Here is a 17,354-nt window from a genome sequence, read left to right as displayed (position 1 = left end):
AAAACGGGGTCAGAATAACCAGAACAGAATGCTGGTTTACATCCTGATGCTGTAGAACATCCTGGTATTTCTGACGTACTATGAGGACATGCTAAATCTTTTTCTCACGTACTCGATACGTTAGTAGGGTATTAGAACGTACAGCTAGTCTGACGAACAGGAGGAGGATACTTCTCTTTGGATTTCCGGTAGACTGCCTCTCACAGGTCAGGATAACATCAAATAAAACGTTTCAGTCATCACTGGCGTCTGAAGAGTTTCACTGAAGATGCTGCAGCATCCGCTGCTGGATTTTGGACCAAATGAGTAATGGAGTATGTCCTAGTCAAGTGACGGCACCGACTTCATAGCACCCAAACCTGTCAGGTCACACTTAGTTTGTGCTGAGAATCAAATATGTAGAAGAATCAGTCAAAGAATGTACGTAACAAATAAGCCAGTTTTAATATATTTCAACAAGACAGACAACTCGATAGCTTGATTCAGTCAAAACACGAACTGAGAAGAGTGCTTCTTGGTGAGGTAAGGAGGTACAGTGCTCTGTAGTGGTTCTATAGGTGGTGATGGGGTTAGAGTAGGCGTTCATTGTTCTGTTACAGGTGTTTTTGGCTCCCTGAGTTTTAAAGTTCATCTCTGCGTTTCATGCTGGCCATCTTCAGCCGGAGCATCTGGATCTCCAGGCCGAGCTTCTCCCTCTTCAGCAGCAGGTTTCCTCTCTTCAGCTCCAGCAGATCCTCGTCCTCGTCCACGAGCCGCAGCGGCGGCGTCGACTTATGCGGCAGTTCAAGATCTGCATGGAAAAAAAACGCATAATCCACTGAGTCCTGCAGCCATACAAGCACAGGTTAGGAATATATTCTGGGTAAATGATTTACTTTCTGGCAGAGATCAATTCCACTCTTTCAATATGTAAAACACAATGCTACAGCGAGCCGCCGGTTAGCTTAGCATAACGACTAGACACAGGGAAGCCTGGCTCTGGCACCTCTAAAGCTAATTTATTACATATTTTTTTATTTAATCCGAACACAAAAAACCCAGTTAGATGGAAAATTGTCATTTTTATATCTCAACACAGATATCAGTAACTGAAAAAAAGGATTCCACAAGATAGTACTGGAACCAGAACTCAACATTTGAATACAGGCTTGATCTCTTATATTTTTCAATTTAGCATCTCTACAAAGTATTTATCTAATAAATATGAAACATGGTTCTCAACATGGCCAAACTGAACCATGTGATGTCCAATGAATTTGTCAGTTGTCTCTAAAATAAAAACTAAACAGAAACAATAGTTTTGTAAAAAAAAGTCTCCCCTTATTTTTGTGATGGGAGTATGTTTGTGTTGGAGGTTTAGCATCCTTTTACATGAACTAAATATTGATTGTGTACTTATTGTTAATAGTAGTAGTAGTACATAATAAGAATGAGTATAATTGTGCTGGTTACCATCATCTTCCTGTGCTCCGCTAGTCGTGGACTTCAGCTCCACCTCCACAGGGTAATGGTCGCTCACCTTCAGAGTCTGAAAAACATTAGTTTTTGATAAGCTAAAACATTTTCATGCTCCTCAGAAGATCATTCTACCGTGTAAAGAGTAATGGTTTTTATCAGCACTGGTATATTAACCACATAAACACAATTAAAATAATAATAAGTACATGCTGCTGGTGCTCCATAATAAAGGAGAAAACAAACTGCAGGTGTGATAAAAACCTTTAGGTTGTTAACAACAACACAATAATTCATTTCAGGCCTGCCTGTTCTTCGCTGAGTCTATATGCCTTCTGGAAGTTGAAAGGTTTGGCAGAGTTCGGTACGACAGCCTGGACCATGTCATCTCCGTAAACCACTATCCTGCAGAGAGACAGACAGTGAGTATTTTACTCATATTACCCAAGTTATACTTTATTCTCCCTTAAATGGAAACTCGTCTTGGAGCAGCCATTAAAAAAACAAAAACAGTTAGATATAGATACATAAATACAAAAACTAGGAACAAATTAATCTAGACCCACAAAACAGTAACATTTAAGCAAACAAACAAAACTTAGAAGAAAACATTTAAAAACACAACATTGAAAAGTAAAAACTTTTGTAACCGTTACTTTTTATTTCAGCCAATTTAAAGAAATAGTTTGACAGTTTTGGGAAACACTCTTTTGCTGAAACTTAAATGAAAAGATACAAATGTCCATTATATTTGAAGCTACACCCAGCAGCCAGTTAGCTTAGCATAAAGACTGGTAACAGGAGGAAATAGCTAGCCTGGCTGTGTTAAACTGTTCTACTCTTTGTGCTAAGCTAAGTTAACTGCTCATAATAACTAAGCACAGTATTATTATTTGTTTTAAGTGGTACCCTGTGGAGCTAATTCTAGCTACTGTACTTTAGACAGTATATATATATATATATATATATATATATAACATTCAAATAACCACCGCTTTTGAGCTGTGCGTTTGTGTGCGTACCTGTCGTACGTGTGGTCGTTTCGGTTGCTCGCCGTGGTGTCGACGTCGTCTCCAATCAGCCAGTGGAAGTTCTTGTCCATACGGATACGGATGCCCTTCATCTCACTCCTGGAGACGTACGAGCCGTCCGCGTTGAAGTCGCCCAGGATCATCACGTTCTGGAGAACAGAGGCCCGATGTCAAGTTAAATACATTGTTCTTTGGATTAATTATTAAAGGGTTGTACATTTTCTGACAGGTAAAGCATTTTAACATTATTTTCACGTCTTTGCTGTCAGAAATTTGACGACAGACGCTATTATTTGTAGAAAACTGTGTCATACTGTCAATTTTTAGGTCAGTTTGGTTGAGTTTGCATTCAGTTGCAGAAGCTGAATGTTTCAGACATTTATCCGTTACTTTAAAATATTTCAACCAATCACCCAATGCCACTGCTATCCTTTTCAACCATATTTCCACTATTTCAATGACTTATATACTAACCTATTTCAACTGTTTTTAGACAACTAACTATTTCAACTGTTTGGCCATTACTTTAAGCTATTTTAACTCTTTATCCATTACTTTTATCCAACTATTTGTTGCGAACAAAATCTAATTTTAATCCACCACTTTAAGCTAACGACTAATTGTTTATCCACCACTTTTCGCTAAAAATTTAAACTGTTTCTCAACTACTTTTAGGTTATTGTTTGAACTGTTTATCCACCACTTTTAGCTACTGATTTAAACCTTTTTATTTTATGTATTTTTGTGAAATAAGTCCAGCTACTCCACCCCCTGTGATACTGGAAGCTCTGTTTGTGAATCACTGAATTAGCATATTGTTTGTATCGTATTGGTAAATCCGTCAGTGCATCGCAGCAGTCAGCGTATTAATCCCGTCGTGTCCTCACGTCGGTCTTCCACTTCTTCTTGATGTGCTGGAAGACATCGTAGAGCTCGTCCAACTCCTTCTCCGAGTCATCTGGTTTGGTGTGAACTGGGATCATTACCAGGTCCTTCAGCACTGTAGTGAGCACGCACACACACACACACATTACACATCGATTAGAGTTACACCAAACCTAAACCCAAGTCCAAATCCTAAGCAGGGTTAAGTCTGTCTCATACGAGTAACACACTGATGAGAGGCCAGCATCCTTTTAATATCTTGCTTTAAGTTATTTTAAATTTAGAGGACTTTTATATTATTGTACCTGTGCCCCTGAACCACCAGCTACACGTAAGGATGTAGAACTGCTCTTTTCTACCTGTATTGAGGCATCTGAATCGCAGGATGTAAGGATCTCTAGCAAAAACGTCTCCTCCCTCGGCCACCTGGTCATCAAACTGATAGGAGCCCACCAAGTCAACCAAGTCATCCCTACACACACACACACACACACACACACGTTGATCAATACATTGTATTTTGATTATGCAGCTTCAGAACGATCAGCTGAGTAGGTTTCTGTCCCTGCAATCAGAGGTATAAATAGACGAGGGATATGCAGGACAATGAAAAGTGTGGGAGCTCAAATGATCAATATTCATCCGCTGCTGTTCAAAGGCTTAATGTAAAGCTTATCAAGCGTTAACCATGTATGAAGATCAGGAATGTCTTTGACTGAACTGCTGTATAGGTTGAGGAATCCGCTGCAGGTGAACACTCACCTGTACAGGAACATGAACTGCTCCTTGTAGCGTGTTCGGCCCAGGCGACTGCTGATCTTCAGGGTGTAGTGATGCTTCCTGTTGGCTCTAGACAGACATACAGATGTTAATATGATCTCCCCTTACATAGCTTCAAAGTTAGATCAAACAGCTTCACTTTTCTGCATCTGCTTGGCCCCATTCCACATCTAATTCAAATCTAGCATTTCTAACACACGGCCGTGAAATTTGGTTCCGATCTTTGGTGATCGCTTTATTTTTCGTCAAAATTTTAATTTTACCAAAATTAATGAGATTCCCATCAGCCTCTGTATTTTGCGTTTATTGCTTCACACTAAACTGGTTTTGCATTGTCATTGTGAAAATGTTAGCATCCTAAAATCAGCTTTTTGGCCATTTTGCCAATCATCCACCTCATTGAGCCACTTGACTCTGTTGATCTTGACTCTTCTTCATGTTTTTATGTTTGCAGTTGCAGGAAAATGCAAGGCTGAGGAAATGACTTCCTGATCTAATACATAGCCTGTATATACTGTAAGAAGTGGACGTACTTGTTGTGACGTCACCTGTTGGTTTGTGGACTGTGGTTTTGAAGCCTCGAGTTAATCATTTTGGCCGTCGCCATCTTGGCTTTTTGCAACCAGTGAACGGAAGTTACCATATTAGTCAATCACAGTAAGCCCCGCCCTAAAGCATCCCCTGCTTTATGGTCTGTTTGACTCTAAATGGACCATAATGTACTAAATGAACATCATGCTGTATTGAAGAAGACTTGAAACTAGAGATTGAGACCATAAACTCATGTTTACAATGTTTACTGAGGTAATAAATCAAGAGAGAAGTAGAGTCATTTTCTCATAGACTTCTATACAACCAGAGGAGTCGCCCCCTGGTGGACACTAGAGAGAATGCAGCTTTAACGCACTGTTGCCGTCTGATATAATAATAATAAAAGTACAGAAAGAAAGCTGGCGCTCACTTGTTGAGTGCATCCAGGAAGGTTTTTACAGAATCTCCACTGATGTCCACCACCTCCAGGATCACAATGATGTCATATCGAGACACGACCTGGGGACACACACACATGTATTTCTTCATGTAAAAAGAAACATTTTAATTGGAGCAGCTGACATGTGGAAAGTCCTTTCCTGTTTTGTAAAATGTGTTTGTTTTCACACTGGTCATTGTTACCTTTATCAGGATATTGAGGACATCTGGGTCTGACACTTTGCTCCTTCCAAACTTCTGGATGTTAAACGATGCTATCTTCATGGTGGCTGCAGAGAGAAAACAAGAAAACATAAAGAAGAGACAGACAGGAAGAGAAGTGAGATATTATTGGCATTGTTTTTGTTTCTGAACATGCACAGGCATGTGTGGAATTACAGGCATGTGTGGAATGTGTGTGTGTGTGTGTGTGTGTGTGTGTGTGTGTGTGTGTCAACAGCAGCTGCGTCACTTAAAGCCTGGCGTCTCATTCAACTCGCTGAGGCCCAGGTAACAAAACATTGTAGAGACAGAAAAATATTAAAATAAAACAAAATACCGTTGGGACCAAGTTTCATGAGTCTGACTTCATACAGCAGGTGTGTTTTTAATCTTTATTTATCCAAGAAAGTAACAAAAAAAACTCACAAATATTTCATGAAAACAAAAAAAAAACATGAACATGATGAAATAAGAACATTAAAAGAAAAATTGTATTCATGTTAATTCAATTACATCCATAAATTGTAAAAGTATAACTGAAACATGTGTCATTGATACCTCATCCATACAATGAAAATACACTGTTATCAACTACTTGTTATTATGGCTACAATCTATTAGGTTTACATTTATTCTACCAGGAAAAGAATAACAAACAGAAGATGAACATCTGTAGAGCTGGAACGATGACAGAAAACGTATTTTGATTATTCAAATCATTGTTGAAGCAAAACTGCCAAAACTATTTTTAGTTCCAGCCTCTTAAAGTGGAATATTTCTTTGAGTTTAGGACGGTTTCTTTTTGGACAAAGCAAGCAATTGTAACATGAACATGACAGATTAATATAGAATGAAAACAATAGATGCAAAAGAAAACATCCACAGATACATATAGTAGTAGTGGAGGAGCTTTTTAAATCTCACTTTATCAGTTTTTTGCTAAAAAGTCCATGTTAACAGCGTTACAGTGACTGATATAGCAGCCTCCCAAAGAGATCAATCCTTCAACATAAATGATTTAATAAAATAAACTCATTAAAATCCTGTGAGCAGTGAGAGTGAAACAAAACCGTAAAGTCAGACCGCTAAACAATGAGCTGATTAATATGTATCAGGAACGACTAATGAAGAACGTGGTCACTGTGTGGATTCAAAGATACCTATGAATTTGTGACAACCAGAGGCAGACTTGAACCCAAAAGCACGACAACACACAAACTCAGGTTCAGGTAGAAGTGGTTTACCTCAAAGTTTCCAAATCCAAAGACGAGCAAAGGGTCAAACCAGGTAATCCAACATCCAAAAGACAGTCAAAAGGTCAGGAAAGAATAACAGAAGTAAACGCTGGAAAGCTAAAGGCAAAAAATCCCCAAAAATATTAGAAAGCGAGTGCAGCTGCACCGGTGAGAATACACAGAAGGACTAACGAGGTAAAGGGCTGCAGGTGAGTATGGACGACGGGGAAACTCAGGTGAAGGGAATCAATCAGAGGCTGGAGGGACTGCATGTGAACTGACAGGAGAGTAAGAGACAAAACAAAAGCAGGCACGACGGACTAAGTTGTGACAGAACTAATCGTGACGTATCGACTCATTATCTACGCCACGAGAATCCTGCGATCGCAGTCAAGAAATATACTACAAGGGACACAAATTGTCTGTTTTTTTTATGTCACACAATACAACAAAAAGAAAGTTCAGGCAACAAAACCACTTAGTTAGGTTTAAAAAACCAACAAACATCATGGATTATACTTGAAATAACTACGTTTAGGTTCACGGTGGTAATCGGACACCTCGTGTCCATGTGTGAAACAATAGATGGATTTTTGTGACTATTTGATGAGCTGCCATGATACTGAGGTAAGTAAGTAAGTAAGTCAAATGTATTTATAAAGCGCTTTTCACAGACATTAGTCACAAAGTGCTTAACAGAGCAGAATTACAAACAAAAAAGCACAATGTGAACATATAAGGGCCAATAATTTATATTAAAATGCACAAAAACACAAACGTAACACGGTTACTCTACTGAGTGCCTGTTAGTACAGTATAACCGGTTTATGCTCTATTTACATAATTCATGTTTTTCTGTGTTTTAAAACCATGCCGTCCCTGCTGAAGACTTCCGAACAGAACACTTTTGATATTGTTTTACACCAAACTTCTTGTTGTGACCTGTGATAGTGGAAAGCAAAGAAAAAGCGTATTTGGTTTCATGTGTGTTTTTATATTTACACAGAAACACAGACGGCCAGCAAGACTCGACTCGTCGTGTTATCTTAGCGCTCTTCCCACGAATGGTATGTGGATAATGAGGCAGTTTGACAGTTTGGATTCATCGAAGGATGAACTGGCGTCCTGTTTGGAGAAAGGGTTCTCTTCCTTCCTGTCTGCAATGACATGTTTAAAAAGAACCTGTCATGCAGCCACAGCTGCTGTGATTTGATGTAATTACATATGGACATACTTTAAAAGTTGGTGTTTTACTTATAATACTTGGTAAGCGATGATAAAGAAATACTCTTTCATTGCTTACTGATGCACAATATAAGAAGGAGTAAGAGATTGTGTTTTGTTGCTGTCCTTGATTAATAAATAACTATAATATGTATTACATAAAGGTCCAATGATCAGACACAGAGCTCCACCTCCAACTCGACTGAAACGAACCAGGAAACAGACAGACCAGGATGTGACACGCTCTGACACGGACAATAGTCTCTCAGACCCACAACTCCCCCTGAGCGAGAAAAAAAGCTCTGCAGCAGCACTTTGGTGTGAGTACTGCAGCTTTAACCTGCTGCTCACTGCATTCACGGGCTGTGAATTTTAGGAGGGGGAAAAACAACTTCTCCAGAGGGCAAAGGAGCCCCGGTTGTCTGACTTCCTGTTTAGCTTTCTGCCTGCTGTGTTTTCAGCGTCACTCAAAGAGAAAATGTCTCTCCGATTAGAGGAGGATCTCTGCTGTTCTGTCTGCCAGGACATCTTCAAGGATCCTGTTGTCCTGTCGTGTAGCCACAGCTTCTGCAGAGACTGTCTGAAGAACTGGTGGGCAGAGAAACAAACACGTGAGTGTCCAGTTTGTAACAGAAGATCATCAAGAACTGATCCACCTGTTAGTTTGGTGATAAAGAACCTGTGTGAGTCCTTCATACTGGAGAGAGATCAGAGAGCTTCAGAGCCTCTCTGCAGTCTGCACTCTGAGAAACTCGGACTCTTCTGTCTGGACCATCAGCAGCTGGTGTGTCTCGTCTGCAGAGATTCAAAAACACACAACAACCACAGATTCAAACCCATCGAGGAAGTTGTACAGGATCACAAAGAGGAGATCCAGAAATCCCTGAAGCTCTTAAAAGAGAAACTGAAGCTCTTTGAACAAGTTAAAGGAAACTGTGATCAAACAGCAGAACACATGAAGGTCCAGGCCCGACGCACAGAGAGGCAGATTAAGGAGCATTTTAAGAAGCTTCACCAGTTTCTAGAGGAGGAAGAGGAGGCCAGGATGGCTGCACTGAGGGAGGAAGAGGAGCAGAAGAGTCAGATGATGAAGGAGAAGATGGAGGCTCTGATCAGAGAGATAGCAGCTCTTTCAGACACAGTCAGAGCCACAGAGGACGAGCTGAGAGCTGAAGACGTCTCATTCCTGAACAACTACAAGGCTGCAGTGGAAAGAGTCCAGCAGCGCCCCCTGCTGGAGGATCCACAGCTGCTCTCAGGAGCTCTGATAGACCAGGCCGAACATCTGGGCAACCTGACCTTCAACATCTGGAACAAGATGAAGGACATGGTCTCCTACACTCCTGTGATTCTGGATCCAAACACTGCTCATCCAGAACTCATCCTGTCTGAAGATCTGACCAGTGTGAGAGCAGGACAGAGACAGAAGCGTCCTGATAATCCAGAGAGGTTTGACTGTTTTTGTATTGTTCTGGGCTCTGAGGGGTTTAAGTCAGGGACTCACAGCTGGGACATTGATGTTCAAGACAACACAGACTGGTTTGTGGGTGTGGCAGCAGAATCTGTCCAAAGGAAAGGAGGCATAAAGTCTGGATTGTGTAGAATAGGGTTTTATGAAGGTAAATACACAGCAGTCTCCCCCTCACGTCCACAAACTGTTCTCTCAGTGAAGAAGAAGCTCCAGAAGATCAGAGTTCATCTGGACTGGGACAAAGACAAGCTGTCGTTCTCTGATCCTGATACTAACACACACATTCACACCTTCACACACACTTTCACTGAGAGGATGTTTCCATACTTTAACACGTGGAATGAACTCTCACTGAAGATATTACAGGGTGAGATCTAAGTAAAGAAAAGCTCTAGAGATGATTATAAATGATGCACAGAGATGCACGTCTCATGATTAAAAGCAGTATTGCCACAAAAATTCCAAGTGAAGTTGTTTGTGTCAAACTGATGAATGTAAATCCAACTAGATACTGTTTTTTTTGACAAAAAAGTTGAACAATGTGTATTTTATAAAACTTATCATATGTTTTCACCATATAAAAGCTTCATATCAAACATAACTCATATAAATGTGGTGTAAAAGTATATTTCACTCTGAAAGTAGTTGAAGTATAAAGAATCAGAAAATGGAAATACTGGATAAACACATAAATTCAGAAGACACCTTTTTTGTTGTATCAGAATTGCTGCGTGTAGATAAATATTGATTTTGTGGGAGAAAAAATGATTTGTGTCTTGAAATATATTTGTGTAAAATCAATCATATCCATAATTTGAAATGTATTCATGTATGTTCACATTCATACTGTGATATTGGCCTGTTATGTTATTCACGTCACTGAGACAGGGAGTCTAGTATAGCGGCCTTGGAGCCCGGGTGAAGATAGAGGGAGGATGACGTAGATAAACAAGTAGGGCAAGATTTCTAACGCAGGGGATGAACGGGAGCCGGTCGCTGTGACGGGCGGCCTGAGGCGGAATCAGGAGAAGACGCGTGGGGAAGGAGACGGTGGTTAATCAAAAAACCCCTCTGTTATGACTTGTCCGAGGTACACAGTGTAACTTGTCTCGGTGAAAGTTCAGAGGAGGACATCTCCGAATGGAGGTATAAAATAATGTACAATGCTATTGTGAAGTGAGTTGACTCCGGACAGCTCGGTTTACTTGTATACTTTGTGATGCAAATAAATCTGCGTGAACTGAAGAAAATCCAATCTCTCTTGTGTCCTGTGGTCGTAAAGTCACAACACAACAATTTCAAATTTACAGATTGAACCGTATGTCAGTCTGCTGTTATTGCATCATATAACCACATGAGGGCGCCCCACACTTTTTATTTACGTTGCAACATCAGATGCTTTTAGCACTTTTGGTTGAAGCCTAACTGCATTTTGTTGTCTCGACTCAACTGCAAGGACAATAAAGTCGAGTCAAATGTAATCTAAACAGATTACTGCTGTCTCTGTCTGCGTCACATATGTTTAGATAAATGTTAATTTATCTCACTGACCAGAGATCCAAACACTATCGCCGCTTGAGATTTTTCCTTGTTCCACAAATGTAAAGGACAGTCAGACATTTATTTAACAAAAAACGTTTTGAGATTATTACTTTAAGTTGCATTAAACAAATCTAACCTGCTAACACAACACACGGGTCTAAAATATCTTTGTTGAATTGGCCCAAGATCATGAACCAGCCACTTTGAACAATCAATCTTTCTTCCTGTCAGATCGCAAGTTTCATTTCCTTTCTGATGTTTTGTGTATTCGTGAGTGTGTGTGTGTGAGTGTGTGTGTGTGTGTGTGCGTGTGAGTGTGAGTGTGTGTGTACCGAGTCTAATAAGAAGTCTTGATATGTTCACCAAAAGAGGAAATCCCGTCTTTTCCTCGCAGCTCCTCATCTCCGCTCGTGAGACAGAGAAGTCGACTGGTGAGTAAAAATAATGTCTTCCAACATTTAATATGTTTTTATGCTTTTCTGTCAACATTAAGACAGTATCAACAACTGTACAGCAGCAACACAACATAACACAATTTAAACATTACATAACGTAAAGATAAAGTTAACTAAACGATCACTGTGACAGATTATCTCTCTGAAGCAAAGTTAAAACCTCCATAATGTAAAAACTAATTGGAATTATTTCAATTCGTAAAAATGTAATTGCCTATTGTTTTACCTATTTATATTGCGCCTTTCTCTTTTTATTATGTGTGTGAATCAATTCTGTATCCTGATCTTTTTTGTGTCTTTTTTTGTAAACCACTTCCCTCTGTTTAATTATATTCTGCTAATATCAATGTGTGAACACTATCTATTGAGTCTATTTAGTTCTCTACACTATTCAATTTAACTATAGTGGAAATATATTTTGTATCAAAAACATGTTTCTAAAACCCTGATAAGAATTCAACTTCTTGTTAAGTGTCTTCTCGTCATCCGTCTCTTGTGTTTTGTCGTCCATCATTGCCACAACCTTCTTCTTCTTGTTCTTCTAAGCATCATTGTTAAATCCAGGGTTTTGGACCATGGCGGGTTATTATGGGATGGCGGTTCTGGTGGGCGTGGCTTTGCTTCTGACGACCGGCCAATGTGATGTGAGCTGCAGAGGGACGGACGGCCGGGCTGGAGAGGCAGGAGATCCGGGTAGAGATGGATTTCCTGGAGTGAAGGGAGAGAAAGGAGAGCCAGGTAACAAACCGACAGTTCTATGCAACTTTATATTTCCATTTAATTATACTGAGGCAAAGAACAGGGGAATTAATCATTCTAAAAACTGAAATACAATCTACATTTTAGACAGTTAAAGACAGCAGTATCTTTCCCTAAACCTAACTAAGTATTTTACAATCTTTTTCTACATCTATTTAAGTATTTCACGAACTTTTCCTGAACCTAACTAAATATTTCATGATCGTTTCCAAAATCTAACCAAGTATTCATAAATGATAAATTATCAAATTGATAAAACAGTACAATAGATGAAACAATTAAACCAATCAATACCATAAAAAAAAAGAAAAGAAAAAGAAAATATTATTAACAAAAATAAAATAAAAGCAATAAAAAGATGACGTCACATTAAAGCCTGTGTAAATAAGTTTTAAGAAATTATTTTAAAGAGATTCCTTCATCTGTTTGTCTTCAGCTGTGATGGACGACGGTCCGGTGGATGCCGGCGTCCTGCTGAGGCTACGGGGGGAGTGGGGGAGTCGAGGCCCTCAAGGGGCCATGGGTCCTAAAGGTTACCGCGGACATCTGGGATCAGCAGGTGACCCTGGAGAGGTCGGTCGCCCCGGCCCCGAGGGGAAGAGTATCGGCCACGGTAATGACACGACTTCTGACCCGACAGTTTACAGTATACAAAATGCTAACTCATGTATAATAAAAAAAACATCTGACAGGACAGAGAATAAAACAGATCATACACAGATGAAATATATCAAAAGGCAAAATGGGAGTTATCTGTTTGCTGGAACTTATCTGTTTGCTGGAACTTATTAAGATAGTAGCAATCAAGGATTAAGAATACATTTTAAAAGTCAATAGAATGAAATCTCTGTATTGACGGGTGAGGACAGACATTGAGATATTGGGCAGAATAAAAATGTACACAACAAATTATTATGGTGACAACTGAACAAAAACAATAACAACCAGCTCTCCAGAATTGCACCAAATGGGAAAAGTTCATTTCTAAAGGGGAAGGAGAAAAAAAATGAAGCAGAATTCCAGCCATGTATGTATTGTTCATTCTGCCGATTTGTCCCAGTGGCCACTTGTGGTACTGCAAAAAAAAAACATTGTCGGGACTTGCCTCCCTTTTGGGGACAAAATGTAAGTCCCTGTAAGTTATACCATTAGTTTTTAGGGTGAAGTCTTGGTTTGATGTTAGGGTAAGGGTTATACAGTAAGGGTAAGACTCCAAGAAATGTATGTAAGTCAATGCAATGTCCCCAAAAGTCACGTAAACATGACTGTGTGTGTGTGTGTGTGTGTGTGTGTGTGGTTTAGGAGGACAGCTCTCCCCTCAGCAGGGTCATTCAGCCTTCTCAGTGATCAGGACTGAAAGCAGTTATCCTCCCTACGGCCAGGTTCAGTCCGTCGTCCATCACACCTGTCTGTCTCTCTGCTGTGTCATCTCAGGAACGTTTTAAAATCTGCAAATTGTCTACAAATAAAACCCGTTTCCTTCTTTATTTGATGTCTGCTAGAGTAAAAGTAAAGTTTTTCAGAGAGAAGCAATGCTGGAAAGTAACTAAGTACATTTACTCAAGAACTGTGTAGTATTTTAGCAATATTACATTAATATATTGTACTTTTGACTCCACTACATTTATTTGATACCTTTGTATTCATTCTTTCTAGTTATTGTGTCTCTGTTAGTCTGGATAATCCACAGAGCTCATTGTCAACAGTTTTCATGGGAACCACCAAAGATATAGTTCCTTTGTAACTGTTCACTGCTCATATCATACTATTTTACCTTTTTTTCCTTTACATTTTTATGATTGTATCAGCTCATTGTTTATCTCTGACTGTTCTTTCTGTGTGTGTGTGTGTGTATCAGACAATAACCTTCCAGATAACCGTGGTCAACACACAAGACGACTTTAACGCAGCCACAGGTCACTTCATCTGCCGAGTACCTGGCATTTATTACTTCACCTTCCACTCTGTGGCCAAGGTAACACACTTGAAAGCTTTAAACTACGTAACAGATCAGAAACACTATTTTTATGTAATCAATACCTTTTCACAAGGAATGTGGTACAAAGTGGAGGAACTTACTTTTATGGATCTTTATACTTCTACTCTACTAAATCTCAGCGGGGAAATATTGTACTTATTTGCTCCACTACATTTGTCTGACAGCTTTAGTTGCTTTCAGATTACAATGTTTCTTACCCTTCCTGTCAGGTGAAAACAAAAGAAAAGTTGAAATTAAATTATTTTCTGATAAACTGAATGATAGAGGGTTAGAGATAGAGAGTAAAAAGCTAAATAAACTCTTTAAAAAGCCTCTTGGATCAGTTGGAAAATGCATTTTTTAGATTAATTGTAGATCAAACTAGCCAACAGTATATTAAACACATTACAGCAGAAAATGCAACGTACACAGGGAACATTCAGTACTTTTCATACTTTTACTTAAGTTGGGTTTTGAATGCAGGACTTTTACTTGCATGGAGTACTTTCACAGTGTGGTATTAGTACTTTTTAAGTAATTAAAGGATCTAAATACTTTTTCCACCGCTGGTAATCTGCACCTACAGATAGCTCCGTTATCAAACTGCGTTTCAGTTGTTCTGTGTGTTGTGTGTTTCTCAGGTCAGCGTGTGTCTTGGTATCAACAGTGACGTTCTGACAGACAAGCTGGGATTCTGTGATTACAACAGGAACACCGATCAGGTCAGTTTGACAGAATTATTACAGCAAGAACTATCCCTCTACCGGCTGTAGTTTTGAGACTATAGTATTTCTACTTTAACTTAAAGAGGCTACAGGGAACTTTCATTTCGTGTTGATTTTGTCGCCCCCTGTGGACAAAGCGGTAGTGTTTTCTATGAGCACCACAGCCTCGTGTAGTAAACATCTTGATCTGGCTTGTGCATCACATGCTTTTGTTTTGAAAAAAAGCAACTTGGTCATGAAATAGGTTTATTTACTTCAGTGGTTTATCTTTTCATGTTTATACAAACTACTGTTGATGGCCTGGTGCATGTTGGTCATCACGCTCGTATTCACAGAAAACTTTTTAAACTAACGTTAGCTACATTCAACTTAGCCAAATCGTTAGCTAGCTTTGTTTTAGCCACCAATGTAAATTAATATACTGATGTAAAACAAAGTCTTCTTTCTTTTTCTCTTTGCTGATCCTGCCCCAGCATCAGACATATAACCACAAAATATAACTTAAAGAAAAATCTCCCTCTGCTTCATCCAGATATTGACACGTGCAAAACTGACGCAGGAGTGATACGTAGAGCGTCAAAGTTTGAAGCTTAAACCCACTGTGAGAATGTGTTGGATTTTAGCGGGAATTGAACTCGCTGACAGGCACTCAGGAATAACAGCCAATCTTCTCACTGATGGTGTCATATAGAGGCACCAGCTTTAGATTGAGGCAGTTTCATAACCAGTTAAAAACGTTTTGTATTGAACTTCTTCCACCACTGCTGAGTTTTGTCATGTGATTGTCTGTGTTGTGTTGTTCAGGTGATGTCGGGCGGCGTGGTCTTACAGCTGGCGGTTGGACAGAAGGTTTGGCTGGAGTCCTTCAGGGACCAGCAGAGAGACGCTGAAACACGAGACAGCCACGAGAAACGGATCATCTTCAACGGCTTCCTGCTCTTCTAAAAAAAACGAGATTGCCTTTACGAATTTAGCATCAAAAAATTGAAGTTGACATTTAAAAAAAAAAAATTCACTATAACACAGCATCATGTACATCAGTGTTTGTGAATCTTTAGTAACTTTAGATTTGTTCATCTGTTTCCTTCATATTAAACCGCCTCTGAATCTTGACTGTAAATGCAACTAAAACAAATTAAAGTTTATTATTGAGTGTGGGTTATGTGTGGTTATATTAAAGGTATGATACGTATAATTTCATTACACATTTCAGGGACAGTCATTGATTTTGTTGAAGTCTCCCAAACCCTACATGTCTTCCCACTGTTGTTTTAATGTCATCATAGTTTCAAAACCAGTGACTCAAGAATTACTCTATTTTACTCAAGTAAAAGTACCAATACTGCAGTAAAAATACTCTGTTACAAGTAAAAGTCCTGCATTCAAATTGTTACCTAAATCTACTATAATTTTGTGTTGATTTTGGCGGTGTCTGTGGACAAAATCGGTAGTGTTTCCCAGAAGCTTTTCTTAATTTCTTTCTTTTTCTTTTACTGCCATAAATGAGCTTGCACAAGATGTACATCAAAATACACATATTGACTTAATATCACGTGCAAGATTTTCATCAAAACTACGCATGTTACTGAAGTACGCAAGTTCCGTGAAAAATGTATCAACTGACTCGACTGAATGATGCTCCTGCGCTACCTGTGTGGGCTTTTGCGTTTTTTAAATTTCCTCGTTCATGATTACGTGGAAAACATATGAAATCATTTCGTGGGATATCTATGAATTACCGCGCCTTATTTTTCGTTGCTATTGCTATGAATGCTGGATGAGATTGAAGTAGTTCAAAATGATTCAAAAATAGACAAATATATGCAGACAAATAGACAAAATGGACAAAAAAAATAAATTCAATTCTTAAACAGTTAATTTCTCTCTCAGCCAACACAGATACAGTGACGTCTCTAAACAAATATCTAAGCACATGAAATGTAGAGCTGTTTTAAATGTTTGCTCTAGAAATCTCACTGATAAATGGACTACCGAGAGTCAGGTCAGATGATTAACAAAGCTAGGCTAGCAGTTTCCCCCTGCTTCCATTCTTTGTGCTAAGCTAGGCTAACCACGTCCTGGATCAAAATGACAGACGTGTGTTACATCCTCGATGTAAATGCTTTTTCTATCATAAACATTACAGCTGACCGTAAAACGTTTTCCTTTGATCTATGCAGTACTTCTATGTTTGACCCCGTCTCATAGAACACTTTCACACGACCCCTCTGAAGATTATAGAAGCGAAACATTTCTGTTTTTCGCACACTTCTCCTTTTTTGGGAAACTTTTGCCCCTCTGGCTCTCCCTCAGTTGACTTCCTCTTGTTCTCATGCTCACCAGCACAAGGTTCAAATTCTACATTGTTAGGAACACATCAAAACCAACAATGTTTCGTCTTTCTGACTTCGATACTGTGGCTCTAAGTCCCAAGTGTACTGGTTCTACCGAAGATAACGTACGTCTTTATAAACAGCTCACAAATATATAAGATCATTTAAAAATAAAAAAAAGACTCAGGAACTTCGTAAAACAGCTGGTCACTGTAGTTTTTATCAAACGTCTTTCTAACAGGATTAAACCACACTTTGTGCTCTAGTGAGTATTTGTGGAAACAGGACGG

At 39.2% G+C, this 17,354-nt stretch overlaps 3 protein-coding genes across 6 annotated transcripts; 2 read left to right on the top strand and 1 right to left on the bottom strand.

Moving 5' to 3' along the window:
* Positions 1-620: 620 nt before the first annotated feature.
* dnase1l4.1 (deoxyribonuclease 1 like 4, tandem duplicate 1) lies at positions 621-5,405 on the bottom strand. Of its 3 annotated transcripts, XM_076096165.1 has the most exons (10): positions 5,325-5,405; positions 5,113-5,201; positions 4,134-4,220; positions 3,731-3,843; positions 3,374-3,486; positions 2,478-2,635; positions 1,764-1,860; positions 1,474-1,528; positions 965-978; positions 621-740 (listed from the first exon to the last, which is right to left on the bottom strand). In XM_076096165.1, the coding sequence occupies exons 1-10, from the start codon at positions 5,403-5,405 to the stop codon at positions 621-623; spliced, it is 927 nt and encodes a 308-aa protein (XP_075952280.1). The 3 variants fall into 3 exon arrangements, with proteins under 3 accessions (XP_075952280.1, XP_075952279.1, XP_075952281.1); XM_076096164.1 differs by lacking the exon at positions 965-978 and having other exon boundaries at positions 621-790; positions 1,453-1,528; XM_076096166.1 differs by lacking the exon at positions 965-978 and having other exon boundaries at positions 1,469-1,528.
* Positions 5,406-8,038: 2,633 nt separating this feature from the next.
* On the top strand, positions 8,039-10,522 carry LOC142954947 (nuclear factor 7, ovary-like). Its single transcript, XM_076096320.1, has one exon. The coding sequence runs from the start codon at positions 8,280-8,282 to the stop codon at positions 9,648-9,650; it is 1,371 nt and encodes a 456-aa protein (XP_075952435.1). The 5' UTR covers positions 8,039-8,279; the 3' UTR covers positions 9,651-10,522.
* A 602-nt stretch (positions 10,523-11,124) lies between these two features.
* c1qa (complement component 1, q subcomponent, A chain) lies at positions 11,125-15,888 on the top strand. 2 transcript variants are annotated; one of them, XM_076095952.1, is made up of 7 exons: positions 11,125-11,245; positions 11,834-12,007; positions 12,465-12,641; positions 13,331-13,410; positions 13,887-14,003; positions 14,648-14,728; positions 15,536-15,888. In XM_076095952.1, exons 1-7 carry the CDS (start codon positions 11,170-11,172, stop codon positions 15,674-15,676), a joined length of 846 nt encoding a protein of 281 aa, XP_075952067.1. In that variant the 5' UTR covers positions 11,125-11,169; the 3' UTR covers positions 15,677-15,888. The 2 variants fall into 2 exon arrangements, with proteins under 2 accessions (XP_075952067.1, XP_075952066.1); XM_076095951.1 differs by having other exon boundaries at positions 11,142-11,245; positions 11,816-12,007.
* Positions 15,889-17,354: the final 1,466 nt, after the last annotated feature.

The sequence above is a fragment of the Anarhichas minor genome, unplaced genomic scaffold (assembly GCF_050575085.1).
Source record: "Anarhichas minor isolate MPS153535 unplaced genomic scaffold, ASM5057508v1 ptg000021l, whole genome shotgun sequence".
Classification (NCBI taxonomy): domain Eukaryota; kingdom Metazoa; phylum Chordata; class Actinopteri; order Perciformes; family Anarhichadidae; genus Anarhichas; species Anarhichas minor.
This window is presented reverse-complemented; position numbering and strand designations above follow the sequence as displayed.

What these genes read in the sequence shown, in the direction of transcription:
- dnase1l4.1 (XM_076096164.1), bottom strand. Translation starts at nt 5,405, where the DNA reads ATGAAGATAGCATCGTTTAACATCCAGAAGTTTGGAAGGAGCAAAGTG. An exon ending in ATAGACTCAGCGAAGAACAG is followed by an intron (nt 1,529 to 1,763) that starts GCAGGCCTGAAA and finishes AATGTTTTTCAG; the next exon opens with ACTCTGAAGGTGAGCGACCA. An exon ending in CGGAGCACAGGAAGATGATG is followed by an intron (nt 791 to 1,452) that starts GTAACCAGCACA and finishes TTTTCCATGCAG; the next exon opens with ATCTTGAACTGCCGCATAAG.
- LOC142954947 (XM_076096320.1), top strand. Translation starts at nt 8,280, where the DNA reads ATGTCTCTCCGATTAGAGGAGGATCTCTGCTGTTCTGTCTGCCAGGAC.
- c1qa (XM_076095951.1), top strand. Translation starts at nt 11,170, where the DNA reads ATGTTCACCAAAAGAGGAAATCCCGTCTTTTCCTCGCAGCTCCTCATC. An exon ending in GTTATCCTCCCTACGGCCAG is followed by an intron (nt 13,411 to 13,886) that starts GTTCAGTCCGTC and finishes TGTGTGTATCAG; the next exon opens with ACAATAACCTTCCAGATAAC. An exon ending in ACAACAGGAACACCGATCAG is followed by an intron (nt 14,729 to 15,535) that starts GTCAGTTTGACA and finishes TGTGTTGTTCAG; the next exon opens with GTGATGTCGGGCGGCGTGGT.